The 25,791-nt window shown below is 45.6% G+C and overlaps 1 protein-coding gene across 4 annotated transcripts in view; it reads left to right on the forward strand.

Moving 5' to 3' along the window:
* Positions 1–25,791, forward strand: part of LOC130361131 (amine sulfotransferase-like) — a 67,058-nt gene that overhangs the window by 11,717 nt on the left and 29,550 nt on the right. For 2 of the 4 annotated variants that reach the window (XM_056563743.1, XM_056563742.1), the window contains exon 2: positions 25,486–25,651. In XM_056563743.1, the coding sequence (XP_056419718.1) occupies positions 25,492–25,651 (160 nt within the window). In that variant the 5' untranslated portion in view covers positions 25,486–25,491. Of the gene's footprint in view, positions 1–361; positions 425–25,293; positions 25,383–25,485; positions 25,652–25,791 lie in introns of those variants that run through there. The other 2 variants (XM_056563740.1, XM_056563741.1) reach the window with 2 other exon arrangements.

The raw sequence follows: 25,791 nt of genomic DNA on the forward strand, positions 1-25,791 counted from the left end.
CAATCAAAGTTGATTGCGGTGTCTAAAATGCCTGGCTAACATGTCAGTTAGCTCAGCGGAGCTAGTCGAGACCATCACAGGGAAACTGCGATATCTTGATCAGCTGAGAGGACGGCGGGAGAGCCCTTACCTGCCTCCTCACCGTCCAATCGGTGATCTGATGCTCCCCGCCAGCCATGATCTACTGTGTTTATTTGTTCCATTTTGGTTTGTGAGGCACTAAACATAAAATGTAAAAGTTCCGCCATTTTATATATTTTTTACCAAGAATGGTTGGTGACTGGGAAAACAATGACGGTGGCGCAAAGTGAGAAGATTAATGAAATTTACAAGGAGAAGATGGGAGATCTGTCAATCAACTTCTTGTGGGATTTCGATGAAGAAACTGCCTCCTAGAGTTCTGTTATCTTCATACCAACCATGGGTGGGTGGACTCTGATAGGAAAGACCCCTGTGTAGGACCTGTGTCTAAGCCCCTTCCCTCCAATTGCAACATTGCTACAATATATATATTTATTTGTAGCTGGAAATGCTAGGAATGTATTAAAGTAGTTTTAAAATGGTTTTATGGCTAACTTACGGCGACATGCGGTAACTCATGGTAACAAACAATTTGTTTACTTCACTAGCAGATTTTTTATGCTTATTAAAGCTAAATTAGGGGGGCGTGGCTTGGCGCTTGCCGGAGATGGCTGCTTGATCAGAGAGCTCCGTGCACTGCAAGCAACTACAGCGACTTACTGCCCGTTTTAAGAAGGATATTTGCGCCAAACCCACCTATTCCATTGCATGATGGCATCTAGAACTAGAAGGAGAGGAAAAGCGAACCCCAGACTCCGCAAACTCACAGATTTCTACCTCGCGGCTGACCCGGGTGATTTCCTAGATGGCGCGGCCCCGCGCTCTCCTACTAGTGTGGAGTCAGCGGGCTCCCGGAGACATAAAGAGGCGCTACCCTCCTCCCGAGATGACAACCGGAGGAGCGCGTCTGCACCCCCGAGCCCATTACCTGATGTTCGGGAATGTGGGAGCTCACTTCTCAGCTCCGGAGGACGCGGCCGTGGACTGAACGGTACGGGGCTGCCGGCCTCTGCGCCTGCTTCACCACTCTCTGGCAGCCCTGCTAAGCAGAGACAGCGACTACATTCAGAGGACGAACTGCAAGGGGTGGATTGCCGACTGTCTGGCGAGTCATCCCTCCTCTAATGCCCCAGTTACTGAAGTGACTTTAAAGAACATGCTTATAGCTCTCCACCAGTCTATACATGTGGACGTAGCAACCATGCTGTCTCCAGTAAAAAGGGACATAGTGGAGGTACAATCCAGGGTTAATCATATTGAGAACAAAATGGGAGAGTTGGTGTCCTCGCATAATGAGCTGCTGGATGCACACTATGAGGTGGAAGACGAGATACAGCTAATGAGAGCAAAGATGGCGGACCTGGAAGACAGGTCCCGCCGGAATAATATTAAATTCCGGGGTGTACCTGAAAGTATACCACCATCAGCATTGAAGAAGTTCTTGCAGGACTTTATTAAAATGGTCCTTCCACATAGCACTGAGATTGATATGGTGATTGTCAGAGCTCATAAGGTCCCGAGACCCAAACACCTTGCGGATGATGTACCAAGAGACGTATTGGCGCGGATCCACTATTTCCATATTAAGGAAGAGCTTATGGCGGCTGCAAGGAAGCCTTTGGAGTTACCTGGGGACTTTAGCAAGATTTTATTGTTTACTGATTTGTCTGCAGCAACCCTTCAGCAACGGCGCACCTTAGCGCCCATTACTGCAGTGCTTCGGGACCATAAAATTTTATATCGCTGGGGGTTCCCGGTTCGCCTCCTGATACAGAGAGATAACAGAATGCACGTGGTGCGCAACGTGGAGGAGGGTGCCAACCTTCTCCAGCAGTGGAACTTACCGCAGCCAAGAGATCCGCTCACCACCAAGAAACCTCCTTCAAGAATCGCTGAGGAATGGAAAAGAGTTGGGGCTGCAACTTGAGGGCCTTTTTGTTTAGTCGCAGTGCTGGCCTTTGGTCGTAGGGCTGTTCTGGCTCAAGTGAACTATGCTCCCTGTCCAAGATGGTCTTATCTGTTTTTTTCAACAGGTTTTCCTGGTTTTTCTTTTTTTGTTGGCACATACCTGCCGTTGTTTTCTGTTATTTTTTTTGTTCTGTTCTAGGTGGACTGCCTTACTCTAGCATGGATCCTGAGATGTGTCTTTCTGTATGGTATTCCTTATACTCTTCGTATCTAGCGAAACTGGGTATCTACTATGGTAATCTGTTTTTCATCCATTAATGTTAATGGGCTTAATAGCCAACAAAAGAGGAATTATTTGTGGAATGAAGCAAAGCAGTTAAAGAGTGATGTACTATGTGCGCAGGAGACGCATTTAATTAAGAAAGATGCACACAGACTGTGTAATAGGCTTTACCCTCACATATTTCAGGCACATGCTAACAGTAAAACTAGAGGGGTGATGATTGCTATTAAGCATACTATTGAATTTCAGCTTAAAGAGGTAGTAACAGATTCACAAGGTAGATATGTTATAGTAGTAGGTTACTTAAATAATGTTCTCTACACATTGGCCTCTGTGTATGCCCCTAACAGGGGTCAGGAGAGGTTTCTACGCAAAGTACTATCTAGAATTGACAGACTTCGCCAAGGAAGAGTTATTCTCTGCGGAAACATAAACGCAGTGGTGGACAGGGAATGGGACTGCACAGGGGGGTCGCATCTTAGGCCCTCAAATATAAAAGATGTATTATTGTCCTCAGACCTGCATGATGTGTGGAGGGCGCACCATCCCTCTGAAAAAGATTTTACTTTTCACTCAGCGGCCCACAATAGCTATGCTAGACTCGACATGTTTCTGGTGGACAGGAGTGTGTTGCTTGATGCTATGTCATCATCCATAGATTTAATTAAGTGGTCTGACCATGCTGCTATTGCTCTGACCCTAAAAGAGAGTGACAGGCTCCCGCTAACATATTTGTGGAGGGCTAATCAATATATAATAAACCATCCGGATTTCTCTAAAGTAGTTGCCAGAGACTTGGAGGAGTATTTCCGGGTTCATGACAACTCGCAGACTAACATGTTCTCTGTGTGGAATGCCCACAAGGCATTTATACGAGGGACTTTCATTAAGCTAGGTGCCCAACATAAGAAGACTCGAAGGGTAGAGATTACTAATTTGTTGGATGACATACATAGATGTGAGGTCCTTAATAAAACTTCCCCGTCTGAATTGCTGGCAAGTAGCCTTAAGGATCTGAGGCGCACTCTTAGAGAGCGGTTATTTGTAGACTATGAACGGAAAGCCAGGAAAATGAAAGCGACCTTTTATGCTTGCTCTGACAGGGCTGGGAAACTATTAGCGTCACGCATTAAAGCTAAACAGCTTAAATCCACTATTCCATTCCTATGGGATAGTGATAAAAAAGGGAAACTGGTAGACCCTAAAGCAATAGCGAATAGGTTTAAAAAATTCTATGAGTCTTTATACAACTTGGCTTCTGATGGATCCACGCCTCAGCCTTCTGACGATACCATTAATGCGTTTTTAACATCTGTCAACTTGCCAAAGCTTACATCCACCCAACTTAACAGTCTAAATGAGCCCATCATGTTGATGGAACTTGACAATGTGATACGTTCCCTCCCATCTGGTAAATCACCAGGACCAGATGGGCTTACCAACGAATACTTTAAGACATTTGCCCCTATTCTGCGTGCCCCCATGTTATCTTTTTTTAGGTTAGCGATAATGTCCGGGTCCTTTCCAGAAGAAAACCAGAGGGCTCTTATTGTAACTCTTCCTAAAGCTGGGAAGGAGCCGGACATCCCCCAAAACTTTAGGCCCATATCTTTGCTAAACTGTGATGCAAAGATATATGCCAAATTAATAGCAAAACGTTTGGCTGTTATATTGCCTGGTCCAATTAACCAAGACCAAACAGGGTTTGTTGTGGGACGCCAGTCGTCTGATAACTCTCGGAGAGTACTTAATGTAATACAATATGCTAATCACTATACCTTGCCGGCTGTCATGGTAGCATTAGACGCCGAAAAGGCGTTCGATCGCCTTCTCTGGGACTATGCGTTCGCAGTCCTGGGTAAACTAGGGTTTCAGGGCGACATAGTTAAGGCCATTAGAGCACTTTATTCGCACCCTTCTGCCCAAGTCTTCACTAATGGGACCCTATCTGACCCTTTTCGACTGTCCAACGGGACCCGACAGGGGTGCCCTTTGTCCCCCTTACTTTTTATAATCTCTTTAGAACCATTGGCACAGGCGATGAGGGAGGCAGATACCATAACTGGCATCAAGGTGGGACATGTAGACCATGTAGTATCATTATATGCGGATGATATCATCTTGTCCCTGTCCAACCCTGCGGTGTCCCTTCCAGCTGCGCTGTCACTATTACATAAATTTGGTCTTACATCTTATTATAAGCTGAATGAACTAAAATCCCAGGTCCTACCTCTAAATTTACCCCCTCAGTTGTTAAATGATTTAAAGCTTCGTTATCCTCTAGACTGGCAACAACATCATATCAAATATTTAGGCATCTCCCTAACCTCCCATGCACGATCCCTATACTTAACTAACTATGTCCCGTATTTCAAAGTCCTGGAGAGTGACTTACAATCCATTGACAAAGTAGAAATCTCATGGCTAGACAGAATAGCTGCATTTAAAATGTCAGTTCTTCCTAAGTTGCTCTATCTATCCGCACTCTACCCATTAAGCCTCCTCTATCCTTTTTCACCACGGTGCGTACTCTAGTATCGTCTTTCATATGGGCCAATAAGAAGCCACGAACTCCGTATTGCGTGGCTACTAAACATAGGAAGATGGGAGGTTTGGGGATCCCTGACATACGCAGATACCACACAGCTACGATAATTTCCCTATTGAGACCATGTTGGGAAAGGAGAACTGATGTTCACTGGGTACAAATTGAGTGCTTCTTGGCGTCTATACACGACCCCCGAAGTATAATATTCCTACACGCCTGGCGAGTTCCCACCTCACCTAGGACATCTTTGTTTACGACTGCAGCTCAACAATGTTACGCCTACGCACAACAGATTAGGACCGACACTTCATTTACTGGGAATAAAATGGCCCCATTCTCCATACTTTCCTTGGTGGTGGAAGATCTTGATGTGGGTGGACAGGGGTATTCTTCGAGTGTCAGATCTATATGAGAATGACCAGTTGTTGCAATATTCAGATCTAAAAGCTAAATTTGGCCTCCCTACTCAACTAATATTCCCATATCTACGTATTAAAAGCTTTTTAGTTGAAGCATGCCGAATTGTTCCGCCGATGAGCCTTAGTTTGGTGGAATATTTCTCTAAACAACTTAAAGGGCTCAAACCCTTATACGAGGACTTGTCCTCTAGTGGTCCACTGGGGAAGACAACGTATATGAGGGCGTGGGATTTGGAGTTGAACCTGGAGCTGCCTGTTGAGAAGTGGAATGGGGCATTTAAACTAGTCCAAAAGTCCTTAAAAGCTGTCTCCCATGTAGAAGCAGTAGTCAAAACACATCTTAGGTGGTACTACACCCCAGCTAGACTCCATGTTATGTACCCCTTAAGCTCGGATAGGTGTTGGAGGGATTGTTCTCAGAGAGGCACTCTATTGCATGTGTTATGGGCGTGCCCGAAACTTGCCCAATACTGGAAAGAGGTAGGGAGTTTGTTGAGTGACATACTAGGGGAACCTGTCAAACTTACCCCTCAGACAGCTTTATTACTAATTGACATGCAAGATTTCCCTCCCTTTGTAAGAGTCCTTTTCTGTAAAATTCTGGTTTTGGCAAAGATCTTAATTACTCGTAACTGGAAAAACACAGCCCCCCCCCCCCCCCAGGGTGGAAGATCTTGTGACTATGATTACGCATGTCTGCACCTTGGAGGAGGTCTGGGCGACAGGCCAGGGTAATTTTCCTGCCCATAGGGTTACATGGGAAGCGTGGATTGTCTTTACATCTAGGGGTGGGCCAGCGTAAACCAACACGGCTCTACACGAAGGATTGTTGGTATCTTCATCTCTGCTTCCCCCTCCCCTTACCGGGGTATGAGGAGATACTAATTGGCAGATAAGGGGATGCTGACTTTCCGGGGGATTTAAACAGAGGGAGTAGGGGGTTAATTGGTAGCACTCAATACTACACCGCTATACAATGTTTAGATTTTGAAAATGCTAGAAGGGTATTAATCTGCAGCCATAGGATCCAGAAGAAAGTCACATCTATAGTGTAACAAGTTTACAGACATGCTTTTCCGTTACTTGTCTGATATATTTGAATACCACCTTTGATGTTACTAGTTCTGTTATGTTTCTTTTTATTGGCTTACTTGACCATGTATTTCGAGGGGCAGCCACTCCCTCCGTGGTTGTGCAGACGTGTCAAACAGAGTGTATGCTGACATCGAAGCGGGAGGTAGTGGCGGAGTGCAGCCTTCTGGGCTTTATGGTCTCTGGCTTTTCTTTAATCTGTATTAAGCCTTGTATTTTGTATTTTATGTGTTGCAGTATGTAATACAATGCTACTTATTATTATGTACAAACTTAAATAAAAATTTTTTTTTTTGAAATGTAAAGCTAAAATAAAGCTACAAAAAGTATCCCTAATAGTTAGTAGATGCCTGCCAGCAGGGCTGCCATCAGCAATTTTCGGTCCTCTTACACAGCTCAAGGCTTGCCCCCCCCCCCCCCCCCCCCCCCATAGGTAGTAATCAGAAGTCCCCTTAGGTATTAAAAGGGTATTCCAGGCAAAACCTTTATATATATATATATATATATATATATATATATATATATATATATATATATATATATCTCAACTGGCTCCGGAAAGTTAAACAGATTTGTAAATTACTTCTATTAAAAAATCTTAATCCTTCCAATAGTTATTAGCTTCTGAAGTTTTCTGTCTAACTGCTCAATGATGATGTCACGTCTCGGGTGCTGTGCATGCTGGGAGAATATCCCCATAGGAACTGCACAGCTCCCGGGACGTGAGTCATCAGAGAGCAGTTAGACAGAAAACAACAACTCAACTTCAGAAGCTAATAACTATTGGAAGGATTAAGATTTTTTAATAGAAGTAATTTACAAATCTGTTTAACTTTCCGGAGCCAGTTGATATATAAAAAAAGAGTTTTGGCCTGGAATACCCCTTTAATAGTAGTAGCCCCCTAAGGTACGAATCCATAGCCTCCTTAGGTATTAATAGTGGTAGCCCCCTTAGATAGTAATCAGTAGCCCCATTAGGTATCAATTAGTAGCCCCAAAATGTAATAATCAGCAGCCCCCTTAAGTAACAATAGATAAAAATAAAACACATTTACCTGGCCCATGGTCCATGGCCTCTTCTCTCCTGTCTTCTATGGTCTGTACTCCGATGCATGATGACAATGTCTTTCATGTGCCGGAGCGCAGAGCAAGGACACTGGGGCTTCTTGCCTGCATATTGTGGGCGGGCCACAATAATGACTGATGGCGAGGAGCCAATGGCTCTTCGCTCTGTCAATCAGCCGAGCCTGAGGGCCACATTAACTATAGGTGCGTGTTTCTGTAAGACGCGCTTATAGTTTAATACGTCCTGGACTGGCTGGGCCAGGAAGCAGGAGACCGCTATTTAAACAGCGGTCTCCTGCTTCTGTAAGGGGTGGCTGCAGGGGGGTGCGGCGAGGGTTGGGCCCTCTCGGAGCCCAGGCCCCTTACCAGAGTACTGGCTATACCCCCCCTGACGGCAGCCCTGCCTGCCAGTGTTAAAATACACACAAAAGGTATCAGTTTTTTCCAAGCATTCCAAAAAGTATCAATTTTTGGGAGTTGAAACAGGATTGGTGTCCCAAAATAGTGAGGAAGAATTAGCTTTTGTTTAAAAAAAAGCTGAGAAAAAATTATCCCATTTTTGGGGATCATGGGTTGTTTATGTAATAAGCCTGATTGGGAGTAGAAGCAGCAGGGGTAACGGCAGACTGGTGGGAGTCGTAGTAGGCAACATACAGGAGAAGTTGGCGGACTAGTAGCACTGTCTTATCAGTGGCATCTGGCAGAGGAGGTTGAAATTTCTCACTGATCCATGCCTGATTCATATTAACAAATATAAGTTTTTCCATGTTGCTGCCATATAATCTTGTTTACTTATGGGGTGAAGCTGCCGCCTGCTGCGCTGAATACTCTCTTTGATGCTACACTGAAGGGTTAAGAAGTGCTTTCTTAAAAAAAAAAAAGTTAAAAGAGCTTTTTTAAAAAGAATTCCAGGCTTGTCTAGGAGTAGCAGCAGCTAAGGGTGATGGCAGACTAGAGGGCTTGATAGTATCAAGCATACAGCAGGAGGACTTGGACCGGTGAGACTTGTAGTATCCAGCATTCAGCTAAAAAAATTAGTTTTTAGAATGTTGTACTGCATGCACTGTGCTGCACACCAACAACTACATGGAGTGGTCAGAGGCATAGCTTTTAGCTTCTGGGCCCCCAATGCAAAATCTGCGACAGGGCCTCATATGCCAATTATAATAATGGTCTCTTATGGGGCAGATGTGCTTTGGGTCCCTTTGGGCACCAGAGCCTCAGTGCGACTGCTTCCTCTATAGCTACGCCCCTAGGAGTGGCCATCTCTCTGCACCACATGATTCTACACGGCAGGACAAAAGACATTGGTGGACAAGAGATACTGGAAGCCAGGCCGTGTGATGCATCTCCATGTGCTTACGTAGATGCCTAATTCCTAAAGTTGGACCCTAGTTGGGCCTTACTTTCTCTCTGCAGATATTGCACTGTGCCTGGTTTCCTGCATCTGCTAACATAGTAAAGAATTTCCACATGGCAGGATATCGTAAAGTGATAGGTAAACCACCACCCAACTGTGCTGCTGCTAGAAAGTTTTTTTTTCTGAAGCCCTTAGATGCAGCAGCATTGCTGTCACCTGCTCCTGAGCTGCTCAGACCAATAGGCCTGCTGACATCCTCCTCCCTATACTCCTCTTCTTCATTCCCACCACTCCTCTCAGTAAGAACTTCTGATGTCTAATTGTGGCCTCCTTGTTTCCCCTCAACATATCCACCAGCATGTTTTAGTATCCCCACCACCACCAGTCCCACTAGTGCTATCCTCGCCCACTGCATCCCCCTCCACCACCTCAGCAACACACTCCAAAGGCTGACCATGACACAACTCCTCCTCGTGGCTAGTGCTAGCAGTAGGGGGGGGGGGGGGGGGAGTAAAGACAGAGATGAGAAAACCGACCGTCTCGGACATTTCCACCACGCCATGTAATTGTAGTCAATGACGAATCCACTGACCGCTGGTTCACTGTCATATCATCAGACTCTTCTTCCTCCTCCTGTGAAGACCTTGAATAAGTCAATTAGTCTACAAGGGCTGTACTATCCTGTGAAACCACACAACCCCTGAAAGACGCAGCTGCTGCTGTTTACTCCTACTACTACTACTACTACTACTACTACTACTACTACTACCACCAGGCACCTGATTGCTGATGATTACTGTACTGGTACCAACATTCTAACTGGCAGGGGACATGGCATGGGTGTTCTGTCCCCTACAACATCCAACAATTCCTTTACCACTCATATTTTTAGTATCATTTAAAAGAATTTGAGGTTATTTTGATCTGCGTTGTTATCCTACAACCAGTTAGGTATACTGTGTGTTCAATGACACCAAGAACATAAACATACAGGCCCTTTAGAAGGCTTATGTGTGTTCAATGTACATGCTCATTGTGCTGTCATCTTGCAACCTGATAGGTAAACTGTGTGTTTGATATATCCAAGAATATATATGAAAGACAAATAGATGCAGCACACCACAGCTTGAAAATCACGGTGTAAGGTTTATTCCATAGTGTATTCCAATAGACAACGTTTCACCAGCCTCACGCTGGCTTTTTCAAGTTGAAAAAGCCAGCGTGAGGCTGGTGAAACGTTGTCTATTGGAATACACTATGGAATAAACCTAACACCGTGATTTTCAAGCTGTGGTGTGCTGCATCTATTTGTTTTTTATGGATCAAGGAACCTGCGACCGAGGCTCCAAGCATGCTTGCACCCCGTTCAAAATTACTTACTGTTACGCCGAGCGCTCCGGGTCCCCGCTCCTCCCCGGAGCGCTCGCTTCACTCTCCCCGCGGCAGCGCTCCGGTCACGTCCTCTGACCCGGGGCGCTGCGATTCCGCTGCCAGCCGGGATGCGATTCGCGATGCGGGTAGCGCCCGCTCGCGATGCGCACCCCGGCTCCCCTACCTGACTCGCTCTCCGTCTGTTCTGTCCCGGCGCGCGCGGCCCCGCTCCCTAGGGCGCGCGCGCGCCGGGTCTCTGCGATTTAAAGGGCCACTGCGCCGCTGATTGGCGCAGTGGTTCCAATTAGTGTTTACACCTGTGCACTTCCCTATATCACCTCACTTCCCCTTCACTCCCTCGCCGGATCTTGTTGCCTTAGTGCCAGTGAAAGCGTTCCTTGTGTGTTCCTTGCCTGTGTTTCCAGACCTTCTGCCGTTGCCCCTGACTACGATCCTTGCTGCCTGCCCCGACCTTCTGCTACGTCCGACCTTGCTTCTGTCTACTCCCTTGTACCGCGCCTATCTTCAGCAGCCAGAGAGGTGAGCCGTTGCTAGTGGATACGACCTGGTCACTACCGCCGCAGCAAGACCATCCCGCTTTGCGGCGGGCTCTGGTGAAAACCAGTAGTGGCTTAGAACCGGTCCACTAGCACGGTCCACGCCAATCCCTCTCTGGCACAGAGGATCCACTACCTGCCAGCCGGCATCGTGACAGTAGATCCGGCCATGGATCCCGCTGAAGTTCCTCTGCCAGTTGTCGCTGACCTCACCACGGTGGTCGCCCAGCAGTCACAACAGATAGCGCAACAAGGCCAACAGCTGTCTCAACTGACCGTTATGCTACAACAGTTACTACCACAGCTTCAGCAGTCATCTCCTCCGCCAGCTCCTGCACCTCCTCCGCAGCGAGTGGCCGCTCCTGGGATACGCTTATCCTTGCCGGATAAATTTGATGGGGACTCTAAGTTTTGCCGTGGCTTTCTTTCCCAATGTTCCCTGCATCTGGAGATGATGTCGGACCTGTTTCCCACTGAAAGGTCTAAGGTGGCTTTCGTAGTCAGCCTTCTGTCCGGAAAAGCCCTGTCATGGGCCACACCGCTCTGGGACCGCAATGACCCCGTCACTGCCTCTGTACACTCCTTCTTCTCGGAAATCCGAAGTGTCTTTGAGGAACCTGCCCGAGCCTCTTCTGCTGAGACTGCCCTGTTGAACCTGGTCCAGGGTAATTCTTCCGTTGGCGAGTATGCCGTACAATTCCGTACTCTTGCTTCAGAATTGTCCTGGAATAATGAGGCCCTCTGCGCGACCTTCAAAAAAGGCCTATCCAGCAACATTAAAGATGTTCTGGCCGCACGAGAAATTCCTGCTAATCTACATGAACTTATTCACCTAGCCACTCGCATTGACATGCGTTTTTCCGAAAGGCGTCAGGAACTCCGCCAAGATATGGACTCTGTTCGCACGAGGCGTTTCTTCTCCTCGGCTCCTCTCTCCTCTGGTCCCCTGCAATCTGTTCCTGTGCCTCCCGCCGTGGAGGCTATGCAGGTCGACCGGTCTCGCCTGACACCTCAAGAGAGGACACGACGCCGTATGGAGAACCTCTGCCTGTACTGTGCTAGTACCGAACACTTCCTGAGAGATTGTCCTATCCGTCCTCCCCGCCTGGAAAGACGTACGCTGACTCCGCACAAAGGTGAGACAGTCCTTGATGTCTACTCAGCTTCTCCACGTCTTACTGTGCCTGTGCGGATGTCTGCCTCTGCCTTCTCCTTCTCTACAGTGGCCTTCTTGGACTCTGGATCTGCAGGAAATTTTATTTTGGCCTCTCTCGTCAACAGGTTCAACATCCCGGTGACCAGTCTCGCCAGACCCCTCTACATCAATTGTGTAAATAATGAAAGATTGGACTGTACCATACGTTTCCGCACGGAGCCCCTTCTTATGAGCATCGGATCTCATCATGAGAGGATTGAACTTTTGGTCCTCCCCAATTGCACCTCGGAAATTCTCCTTGGACTTCCCTGGCTTCAACTTCATTCCCCTACCCTGGATTGGTCCACTGGGGAGATCAAGAGTTGGGGGTCCTCTTGTTCCAAGAACTGTCTAAAACCGGTTCCCAGTAACCCTTGCCGTAACTCTGTGGTTCCTCCAGTAACCGGTCTCCCTAAGGCCTATATGGACTTCGCGGATGTTTTCTGCAAAAAACAAGCTGAGACTCTACCTCCTCACAGGCCTTATGATTGCCCTATCGACCTCCTCCCGGGCACTACTCCACCCCGGGGCAGAATTTATCCTCTCTCTGCCCCAGAGACTCTTGCCATGTCCGAATACGTCCAGGAGAATCTAAAAAAGGGCTTTATCCGTAAATCCTCCTCTCCTGCCGGAGCCGGATTTTTCTTTGTGTCCAAAAAGGATGGCTCCCTACGTCCTTGCATTGACTACCGCGGTCTTAATAAAATCACGGTTAAGAACCGCTACCCCTTACCCCTCATCTCTGAACTCTTTGATCGCCTCCAAGGTGCCCACATCTTCACTAAATTGGACTTAAGAGGCGCCTATAACCTCATCCGCATCAGAGAGGGGGACGAGTGGAAAACGGCATTTAACACCAGAGATGGACACTTTGAGTATCTGGTCATGCCCTTTGGACTGTGCAACGCCCCTGCCGTCTTCCAAGACTTTGTCAATGAAATTTTTCGTGATCTGTTATACTCCTGTGTTGTTGTATATCTGGACGATATCCTAATTTTTTCTGCCAATCTAGAAGAACACCGCCAGCATGTCCGTATGGTTCTTCAGAGACTTCGTGACAACCAACTCTATGCCAAAATTGAGAAATGTCTGTTTGAATGCCAATCTCTTCCTTTTCTAGGATATTTGGTCTCTGGCCAGGGACTACAGATGGATCCAGACAAACTCTCTGCCGTCTTAGATTGGCCACGCCCCTCCGGACTCCGTGCTATCCAACGCTTTTTGGGGTTCGCCAATTATTACAGGCAATTTATTCCACATTTTTCTACCATTGTGGCTCCTATCGTGGCTTTAACCAAAAAAAATGCTGATCCCAAGTCCTGGCCTCCTCAAGCAGAAGACGCCTTTAAACGACTCAAGTCTGCCTTTTCTTCGGCTCCCGTCCTCTCCAGACCTGACCCTTCCAAACCCTTCCTATTGGAGGTTGATGCCTCCTCAGTGGGAGCTGGAGCTGTTCTTCTACAAAAAAATTCTTCCGGGCATGCTGTCACTTGTGGTTTTTTCTCTAGGACCTTCTCTCCAGCGGAGAGGAACTACTCCGTCGGGGATCGAGAGCTTCTAGCCATTAAATTAGCACTTGAGGAATGGAGGCATCTGCTGGAGGGATCAAGTTCTCCTGTTATTATCTACACCGACCACAAGAACCTCTCCTACCTCCAGTCTGCCCAACGGCTGAATCCTCGCCAGGCCCGGTGGTCTCTGTTCTTTGCCCGATTTAATTTTGAGATTCACTTTCGTCCTGCCGATAAGAACATTAGGGCCGATGCTCTCTCTCGTTCCTCGGATGCCTCAGAAGTTGAACTCTCTCCGCAACACATCATTCCACCTGACTGCCTGATCTCCACTTCTCCTGCCTCCATCAGGCAGACTCCTCCAGGAAAGACCTTTGTTTCTCCTCGCCAACGCCTCGGAATCCTCAAATGGGGTCACTCCTCCCATCTCGCAGGTCATGCGGGTATCAAGAAATCTGTGCAACTCATCTCCCGCTTCTATTGGTGGCCGACTCTGGAGACGGATGTTGTGGACTTTGTGCGAGCCTGCACTATCTGTGCCCGGGATAAGACTCCTCGCCAGAAGCCCGCTGGTTTTCTTCATCCTCTGCCTGTCCCCGAACAGCCTTGGTCTCTGATTGGTATGGATTTTATTACTGATTTACCCCCTTCCCGTGGCAACACTGTTATTTGGGTGGTCGTTGATCGATTCTCCAAAATGGCACATTTCATCCCTCTTCCTGGTCTTCCTTCTGCGCCTCAGTTGGCTAAACAATTTTTTGTACACATTTTTCGTCTTCACGGATTGCCTACGCAGATTGTCTCGGATAGAGGCGTCCAATTCGTGTCTAAATTCTGGAGGGCTCTCTGTAAACAACTCAAGATTAAATTAAATTTTTCTTCTGCATATCATCCCCAGTCCAATGGACAAGTAGAAAGGATTAACCAGATCTTGGGTGATTATTTGCGACATTTTGTTTCCTCCCGCCAGGATGACTGGGCAGATCTCCTCCCATGGGCCGAATTCTCGTATAACTTCAGGGTCTCTGAGTCTTCCTCCAAATCCCCATTTTTCGTGGTGTACGGCCGTCACCCTCTTCCCCCCCTCCCTACTCCCTTGCCCTCTGGTCTGCCCGCTGTGGATGAAATTTCTCGTGACCTTTCCATCATATGGAGAGAGACCCAAAATTCTCTCTTACAGGCTTCATCACGCATGAAGAAGTTCGCGGATAAGAAAAGAAGAGCTCCCCCCGTTTTTTCCCCTGGAGACAAGGTATGGCTCTCCGCTAAATATGTCCGCTTCCGTGTCCCTAGCTACAAGTTGGGACCACGCTATCTTGGTCCTTTCAAAATTTTGTGTCAAATTAATCCTGTCTCTTATAAACTTCTTCTTCCTCCCTCTCTTCGTATCCCTAATGCCTTTCACGTCTCTCTTCTCAAACCACTCATCCTCAACCGTTTTTCTCCCAAGTCTGTTCCTCCCACTCCTGTTTCCGGCTCCTCGGACATCTTCTCGGTCAAAGAAATTTTAGCTGCCAAAAAGGTCAGAGGGAGAAATTTTTTTTTTAGTGGACTGGGAGGGTTGTGGTCCTGAAGAGAGATCCTGGGAACCTGAGGACAACATCCTAGACAAAAGTCTGCTCCTCAGGTTCTCAGGCTCTAAGAAGAGGGGGAGACCCAAGGGGGGGGGTACTGTTACGCCGAGCGCTCCGGGTCCCCGCTCCTCCCCGGAGCGCTCGCTTCACTCTCCCCGCGGCAGCGCTCCGGTCACGTCCTCTGACCCGGGGCGCTGCGATTCCGCTGCCAGCCGGGATGCGATTCGCGATGCGGGTAGCGCCCGCTCGCGATGCGCACCCCGGCTCCCCTACCTGACTCGCTCTCCGTCTGTTCTGTCCCGGCGCGCGCGGCCCCGCTCCCTAGGGCGCGCGCGCGCCGGGTCTCTGCGATTTAAAGGGCCACTGCGCCGCTGATTGGCGCAGTGGTTCCAATTAGTGTTTACACCTGTGCACTTCCCTATATCACCTCACTTCCCCTTCACTCCCTCGCCGGATCTTGTTGCCTTAGTGCCAGTGAAAGCGTTCCTTGTGTGTTCCTTGCCTGTGTTTCCAGACCTTCTGCCGTTGCCCCTGACTACGATCCTTGCTGCCTGCCCCGACCTTCTGCTACGTCCGACCTTGCTTCTGTCTACTCCCTTGTACCGCGCCTATCTTCAGCAGCCAGAGAGGTGAGCCGTTGCTAGTGGATACGACCTGGTCACTACCGCCGCAGCAAGACCATCCCGCTTTGCGGCGGGCTCTGGTGAAAACCAGTAGTGGCTTAGAACCGGTCCACTAGCACGGTCCACGCCAATCCCTCTCTGGCACAGAGGATCCACTACCTGCCAGCCGGCATCGTGACACTTACCTATCTTGATGTGCTGTTCATATTTGGACTGTGTTTCAAGAATATATACCGTATGTACAGACGTTTTAAAAGACAAATTAGTGAGCCTCCCTAATTTTTTGCATTATTATTATATTGCGCATGATTACCTATTTAATACAGGAAAAAGGGGTGATTAAAACTGTAATGGATAATTTTGGTGTTTTTGAGATTTTGAGTGGTAGACTTAACAATAAACAAATTAGAAAGGCACTTAATAGGCTTTGGGTAAATGTAAGGAAAATGCTAGGGGTAAAAGGTAGTTTTTGTCACGATTCGGCTGGCTGGAGGTGGATCCTCTGTGCCAGAGAGGGATTGGCGTGGACCGTGTCGGTGGACCGGTTCTAAGTTGCTACTGGTATTCACCAGAGCCCGCCGCAAAGCGGGATGGTCTTGCAGCGGCGGTAGCAACCAGGTCGTATCCACCGGCAACGGCTCAACCTCTCTGACTGCTGAGATAAGCGCGGTACAAGGGAGTAGACAAGAGCAAGGTCGGACGTAGGAGGTCTGGAACACAGGCTAGGAACACACAAGGAAACACTTTCACTGGCACAACGGCAACAAGATCCGGCAAGGGAGTGCAGGGGAAGTGAGGTATAAATAGGGAAGTGCACAGGTGAAGGTACTGATTAAAACCTCATGCGCCAATCAGTGGCGCACCGGCCCTTTAAATCGCAAAGACCCGGCGCGCGCGCGCGCGCCCTAAGGAGCGGGGCCTTGCGAGCCGGGACAGCACAGATGGGGAACGGGTCTGGTAAGCGAGTCGGGATGCGCATCGTGAGCGGGCACGTCCCGCATCGCGAAACGCATCCCGGCTGGGAACATTATCGCAGCGCACCCGGTCGGCAGGTCTGACCGGGGCGCTGCGAATAGGAGAACGCTGTGAGCGCTCTGGGGAGGAGCGGGGACCCGGAGCGCTCGGCGTAACAGTTTTGATATCATGCCACTATAAGAGAAAGCATATTTGCAAGAATAAAAATGTCTATGTTTTCTGACTGGGATAAGAAAGGGCTTAAAAGGGTAAATCAAGTGGTCAAAAGGGTACTCTGCTGAAAATATCTTATCCGCTATCCAAAGGATAGGGTATAAGATGTTAGATTGTGGGGGTCCCTGTCATTCGGTGCACGGAGCGAAATCTGCTTCATGCCCGATGACTAGCAATGCCAACCGCCATGCCGCCTCCATTCAGGTCTATGGAAGGAAGCATGAAGGCTATGTACTAGTCGTCACGCCCCCTTCCATGGACATGAATAGAGGGCATGATATCACGAACGCAGAAGCTACAAGCTTTCATGTTCTGGATGCCACCGCTACCGGCCTGGAGATTGCGGAGGTCCCCAGCGTAAGGACCCTTGCGATCCAACATCTTATGCCCTATCCTTTGCAAGAAGCCTTTAATAAAGAAAAAATAATGAGAAGTGGAAGATAGAATCACATGAAATCATAGACAAAGTGATTAATACACATGGGAAAGGAGGGAGACATTTGTTTAGTAAATTATATAGAATGATTGTAAATAATAGAGGTAATATACAAGTCTTAAAATGCAAGAAGAAATGGAATAAAGATATAGGGGAAAAGAGAGGATGAAGAATGGAAGACAATATTTAGGAATACTTCTAAACAAGAAAAGGCAGAGGTCTGGCACCGCTAATATTATTCATAGAGAATGTCCTCCTATGTATGTAGTATACAGCAGAAGTACCTGGTCGTGTAGTAAATCAAAGCTAAAGAGGTGCTCTCATCCCATGAAAGAGTATACTGGCAGTGTCATATCATATAAATCACGCAATCACCGCTGGCTCTGGCTCTTTGGATGCCTGTGAGTCCAGGATGGATCTGTTAGGAAAGGTCTTAGTCTCACCGGTGTACCGTACAGACACTTATTACACTCTTATCACCGGTGTACCGTACAGACACTTATTACACTCTTATCACCGGTGTACCGTACAGACACTTATTACACTCTTATCACCGGTGTACCGTACAGACACTTATTACAGGTGTACCGTACAGACACTTATTACACTCTTATCACCGGTGTACCGTACAGACACTTATTACACTCTTATCACCGGTGTACCGTACAGACACTTATTACACTCTTATCACCGGTGTACTGTACAGACACTTATTACACTCTTATCACCGGTGTACCGTACAGACACTTATTACAGGTGTACCGTACAGACACTTATTACACTCCTATCACCGGTGTACCGTACAGACACTTATTACACTCTTATCACCGGTGTACCGTACAGACACTTATTACAGGTGTACCGTACAGACACTTATTACACTCTTATCACCGGTGTACCGTACAGACACTTATTACAGGTGTACCGTACAGACACTTATTACACTCTTATCACCGGTGTACCGTACAGACACTTATTACACTCTTATCACCGGTGTACCGTACAGACACTTATTACAGGTGTACCGTACAGACACTTATTACACTCTTATCACCGGTGTACCGTATAGACACTTATTACAGGTGTACTGTACAGACTATTATTACACTCTTATCACCGGTGTACCGTACAGACACTTATTACAGGTGTACCGTACAGACACTTATTACACTCTTATCACCGGAGTACCGTACAGACACTTATTACACTCTTATCACCGGTGTACCGTATAGACACTTATTACAGGTGTACTGTACAGACTATTATTACATTCTTATCACCGGTGTACTGTACAGACACTTATTACACTCTTATCACCGGTGTACCGTACAGACACTTATTACAGGTGTACCGTACAGACACTTATTACACTCTTATCACCGGTGTACCGTACAGACACTTATTACACTCTTATCACCGGTGTACCGTACAGACACTTATTACACTCTTATCACCGGTGTACCTTACAGACACTTATTACAGGTGTACTGTACAGACACTTATTACACTCTTATCACCGGTGTACCGTACAGACACTTATTACAGGTGTACCGTACAGACACTTATTACACTCTTATCACCGGTGTACCGTACAGACACTTATTACACTCTTATCACCGGTGTACCGTACAGACACTTATTACACTCTTATCACCGGTGTACCGTACAGACACTTATTACACTCTTATCACCGGTGTACCGTACAGACACTTATTACAGGTGTACCGTACAGACACTTATTACACTCTTATCACCGGTGTACCGTACAGACACTTATTACAGGTGTACCGTACAGACACTTATTACACTCTTATCACCGGTGTACCGTACAGACACTTATTACACTCTTATCACCGGTGTACCGTACAGACACTTATTACAGGTGTACCGTACAGACACTTATTACACTCTTATCACCGGTGTACCGTACAGACACTTATTACACTCTTATCACCGGTGTACCGTACAGACACTTATTACACTCTTATCACCGGTGTACCGTACAGACACTTATTACAGGTGTACCGTACAGACACTTATTACACTCTTATCACCGGTGTACCGTACAGACACTTATTACACTCTTATCACCGGTGTACCGTACAGACACTTATTACACTCTTATCACCGGTGTACCGTACAGACACTTATTACAGGTGTACCGTACAGACACTTATTACACTCTTATCACCGGTGTACCGTACAGACACTTATTACACTCTTATCACCGGTGTACCGTACAGACACTTATTACACTCTTATCACCGGTGTACTGTACAGACACTTATTACACTCTTATCACCGGTGTACCGTACAGACACTTATTACAGGTGTACCGTACAGACACTTATTACACTCCTATCACCGGTGTACCGTACAGACACTTATTACACTCTTATCACCGGTGTACCGTACAGACACTTATTACAGGTGTACCGTACAGACACTTATTACACTCTTATCACCGGTGTACCGTACAGACACTTATTACAGGTGTACCGTACAGACACTTATTACACTCTTATCACCGGTGTACCGTACAGACACTTATTACAGGTGTACCGTACAGACACTTATTACACTCTTATCACCGGTGTACCGTACAGACACTTATTACAGGTGTACCGTACAGACACTTATTACACTCTTATCACCGGTGTACCGTACAGACACTTATTACACTCTTATCACCGGTGTACCGTACAGACACTTATTACAGGTGTACCGTACAGACACTTATTACACTCTTATCACCGGTGTACCGTATAGACACTTATTACAGGTGTACTGTACAGACTATTATTACACTCTTATCACCGGTGTACCGTACAGACACTTATTACAGGTGTACCGTACAGACACTTATTACACTCTTATCACCGGAGTACCGTACAGACACTTATTACACTCTTATCACCGGTGTACCGTATAGACACTTATTACAGGTGTACTGTACAGACTATTATTACACTCTTATCACCGGTGTACTGTACAGACACTTATTACACTCTTATCACCGGTGTACCGTACAGACACTTATTACAGGTGTACCGTACAGACACTTATTACACTCTTATCACCGGTGTACCGTACAGACACTTATTACACTCTTATCACCGGTGTACCGTACAGACACTTATTACACTCTTATCACCGGTGTACCTTACAGACACTTATTACAGGTGTACTGTACAGACACTTATTACACTCTTATCACCGGTGTACCGTACAGACACTTATTACAGGTGTACCGTACAGACACTTATTACACTCTTATCACCGGTGTACCGTACAGACACTTATTACACTCTTATCACCGGTGTACCGTACAGACACTTATTACACTCTTATCACCGGTGTACCGTACAGACACTTATTACACTCTTATCACCGGTGTACCGTACAGACACTTATTACACTCTTATCACCGGTGTACCGTACAGACACTTATTACAGGTGTACCGTACAGACACTTATTACACTCTTATCACCGGTGTACCGTATAGACACTTATTACAGGTGTACTGTACAGACTATTATTACACTCTTATCACCGGTGTACCGTACAGACACTTATTACAGGTGTACCGTACAGACACTTATTACACTCTTATCACCGGAGTACCGTACAGACACTTATTACACTCTTATCACCGGTGTACCGTATAGACACTTATTACAGGTGTACTGTACAGACTATTATTACACTCTTATCACCGGTGTACTGTACAGACACTTATTACACTCTTATCACCGGTGTACCGTACAGACACTTATTACAGGTGTACCGTACAGACACTTATTACACTCTTATCACCGGTGTACCGTACAGACACTTATTACACTCTTAACACCGGTGTACCGTACAGACACTTATTACACTCTTATCACCGGTGTACCTTACAGACACTTATTACAGGTGTACTGTACAGACACTTATTACACTCTTATCACCGGTGTACCGTACAGACACTTATTACAGGTGTACCGTACAGACACTTATTACACTCTTATCACCGGTGTACCGTACAGACACTTATTACACTCTTATCACCGGTGTACCGTACAGACACTTATTACACTCTTATCACCGGTGTACCGTACAGACACTTATTACACTCTTATCACCGGTGTACCGCACAGACACTTATTACAGGTGTACCGTACAGACACTTATTACACTCTTATCACCGGTGTACCGTACAGACACTTATTACACTCTTATCACCGGTGTACCGTATAGACACTTATTACAGGTGTACCGTACAGACACTTATTACACTCTTATCACCGGTGTACCGTACAGACACTTATTACACTCTTATCACCGGTGTACCGTACAGACACTTATTACACTCTTATCACCGGTGTACCGCACAGACACTTATTACAGGTGTACCGTACAGACACTTATTACACTCTTATCACCGGTGTACCGTACAGACACTTATTACACTCTTATCACCGGTGTACCGTATAGACACTTATTACAGGTGTACCGTACAGACACTTATTACACTCTTATCACCGGTGTACCGTACAGACACTTATTACACTCTTATCACCGGTGTACCGTACAGACACTTATTACACTCTTATCACCGGTGTACCGTACAGACACTTATTACACTCTTATCACCGGTGTACCGTACAGACACTTATTACACTCTTATCACCGGTGTACCGTACAGACACTTATTACAGGTGTACCGTACAGACACTTATTACACTCTTATCACCGGTGTACCGTACAGACACTTATTACAGGTGTACCGTACAGACACTTATTACACTCTTATCACCGGTGTACCGTACAGACACTTATTACACTCTTATCACCGGTGTACCGTACAGACACTTATTACAGGTGTACCGTACAGACACTTATTACACTCTTATCACCGGTGTACCGTATAGACACTTATTACAGGTGTACCCTCCTTGTTTTAGGCCTCTGGATCTGCACATGCAGCACTATTAGTCTCACCCTCTGGCTCTATCTTCCCCTCTGCACAGGCATCCCCCTTTTTGTATTCTATCAGTACTTGGTGCAGTTAACCCCTCAGTGACCACAGCACCCCCCTCCCCGATAAGGCTTCCTGGGTGTATTAGCCATCATTCCTACAGCACAGCCCTGTAAGACAATATTCTGCAGGGTCATAGGGGAAGATTTATCAAAACCTGTTCAGAGGAAAAGTTGCTGAGTTTCCCGTAGCAACCAATCAGATCGCTTCTTTCATTTTTAAAAAGGCCTGTGAAAAAGGAAAGAAGTGATCTGATTGGTTGCTATGGGCAACTCAGCAACTTTTCCCCTGGACAGGTTTTGATATATTTCCCCCATAGTCTATGTCCTGATCACCTCCCGCCTCTGGGACACTTGTCTCCCGGTTTCCCTCCTTGTTTTAGGCCCCAGTTGTGTATTTTGGGGGGTGCACTCTCTTTCCTCTGGGTGTCTCTCAGTACAGTGAGCTCCAGCAGACAAACATCCAAACACTCACATTTCATCAGTTTTTCTTTGGGATCCGTCTCTCTTTTAATTTCATCCTGTAATCTTCCGATTCCTTCTTAAGTATTTATTTACTTATAACTTTACTACTCACAGCAGCGCTGATCTCTTCATCCACAACCCCCGACCGACCCCACAAGATGGACCTTCTCCAGCATCATGGTGAAGGCCGAGATCCAGACCAGGGGCTTTCCTGGAAGACTCAGCCCAGTTTCCCTTACTTCCTCCTGTAACCGAGGCCAGGCCCCCTCCTTAGGGAGAGCTCAGCAGCACACAACCTCTTCCCTCCAGCTCTATCTGTATACTGCTGCTATCTCTATGGGATCAGGATATATAGTATTGATACACCTCCCCTTCAGCTATATCTGTATAAAGCTAGTGTCATCTCCTTTGGATCAGGATATAAAGTAGATATGTAATTCCGCTCCAGCTCTATCTGTATACTGTTGCTATCTCTATGGGATCAGGATATATTGTAGTTATACCCCCCCCCCCCTCTAGCTTTAGCTATAAATTGCTGCCATGTCTATGGGATCAGGATTTATAGTAGTTGTACACATCTCCTCCATCTCTATCTGTATACTGCTGCTGCTATCTCTATAGGATCAGGATATATAAGTTATACCCCTTCCTTTCAGCTCTATCTGTATACTACTGCTGCTATGTCTATGGCATCAGGGTATATAGTGGTTATACAGCTCCTACACTGTGTTCATACACAGCGATTTTTGCAAATCAAGGTACAAATGTGTAATTTTTAACTGCAAAGTCAAAAGTTTTATTAGAATTGTAGGTGGATTAGAAAATAATTTTAGTGATGGAAGTGCAATCAGTATAGCTAGAAACCCTATCCCTGCCACATCAGCTAAAACAGGTAAGTACACAACATACAACCAACAACAAGAACCAATACATTATTCTCTAAGAATAGCCTATGCTGTAATATATCTAAGAAATAAGTATAAAGACAAGGATGAATAAAAAGGATCTACAATAAAGCTTTAGATAGTGATACAATGGATAGAATGTGCTTGGCTTTTCTGTAAGTCTGTGATCACAGTGTTTTGGAACATTTGTTTTTTTGTTTTTTTTAGCCATAAAACATTCATACAGCTGCTGTTTTGCGGCCCAAAAATATCCTTAAAAATTGTCATAATAAATTGTCTATTTGTGCACATATATAGATTTTACAGCCCTTAGGCTGTCTCCACTTTTTTTTTTTTTTTGGCAAAACGCCAATTCTGCTGCATGGCATTTTTTGGGCCAAAAAACGCTGCGGCCAGATGTTAGCTGTAAATCAATGAGAAATCGCAAATTTCTAATTCCACTTGGCATTTTGTTCACTTTTTTTGTGTTTTTTTTTCAGCTCCTTGGCGTTTTGAAAAAGATGCTGTATGTCGCTCAAACCGGTGTTTTTAGTCATAATCGTGGCGTTTTGCTCCAATAGAAGTCTATGGGAGTGAGAAAACGCCAAGAAAAGCGATATGTGGGGTTTAACTTTGGCGTTTTTGCGGGCGGTTTAAAATTTTTTTGGACTTTAGCGATCCAAAAAAGTGATGGAGATACCTGTTTTGAATAAAATTTCATAGGGTACATAACATTTTTTTTTTAAAGATACAGTAGTGAAGGAAAAAATTGTATCTAACGAAATTTATATATTTTTTTTAACATTTTATTACTTTTTAAACAGGGATCAATGTATGTGTGCGGGGTAATAAAAATGTAGCCGACAATTATAAAAACGTATTGTGTGTGTGTGTTTTTCACTTTTTTTCTTTATTTTTTAAGTGAAATACACACACTTTATTAAAAAAAATAATAAAAAGTTGGTTACAAAATATATACATTTCGTTCAATAAAATGTTTTCCATCACTGCAGCATCCTGTTTTTTATTTTTTATTTATTTATTTATTTTTTTTAAGGTACCCAACAAATTTTGGGTACCAAGAAAAAAAAAAGAAAAAAAAAATACGACAAAAGGTGACAGAAATGCAATTTCCAAACAAATGAAAAAACACCAGAAAAAATGCCAGATGCAGGACATTGCAATGGCGATTTTTCAGGCGTTTTTTCATGCATTTTTTTAATCCCTAAAAATGCAGGACAAAAAAACAAGTGGAAACTTAGCCTAAATGATACAACCTTAAAAGGGGTACTCTGCCCCTAGACATATTATATCCTATCCAAAGAATAGGGGATACGATGTCTGATCACTAAGGGTCCCAGTGATCAGACATCTTATTCTCTATCCTTTGGATAGGATATAAGATGCCTAGGGGGGAAGTACCCCCTTTAAAATAAAGTGCACAGCAGCTTTTATCCAGGTCTGTTATGATGCCACCAGTAGGGGTCCGGCTGTGGAGACCCCCACTGATTGCTGAAACTAATCTCTGCTCCGTTGTCCTTAGAAAAGCCCAGAGAAGGATTATGGAGGCCCTGACAGTCTCTATTTATCTCTATGGGTTCATTTCAGGACAAACTTGGTTAATTATATACAGATCTATCATCCGGAAGCCAGTAATATCACGTTATGGGGGGGCGGAACACCAAAAGATGTTTTAAAGGTTAAGTCAGTCCTATGTAAATCCACATAACCAGAACTTTTCCTTCTGTATAAACTACAGCTGCTTTATCCAATCGGAGAAAACACATTTGCTTAAAAAGGTAAAAACAAAACAGCAGAAAAACAACATCATGCATGAACTCTTGGTTCTTGTAACATTTCCTAACAAATCTGTACGAATGATACATTTATATGTTTGTACAGGCGACAATGGACAGAGATGCCCAGGAGGAAGCCTTGAACTCTCTATACTTCAAACATAAAGGCATCTACTTTGACGCCCGTAATACGTCACCCGAAGTCATAGATGACATAGAACATATGGAAATCAGGGACGACGATGTGTTCCTTGTCACCTATCCGAAATCTGGTAAGTTCACAGGTTAATAGGTTTTGTTGAATAGTTGTGATTGTCTTTTAATAGAAAACAAAAAAATATAAAATTTTATATTATTTTTAGAGATGAGCGAACTTACAGTAAATTTGATTCGTCACGAACTTCTCGGCTCG

Source organism: Hyla sarda, chromosome 3 (assembly GCF_029499605.1).
Source record: "Hyla sarda isolate aHylSar1 chromosome 3, aHylSar1.hap1, whole genome shotgun sequence".
In the NCBI taxonomy this organism is placed as follows: Eukaryota; Metazoa; Chordata; class Amphibia; order Anura; family Hylidae; genus Hyla; species Hyla sarda.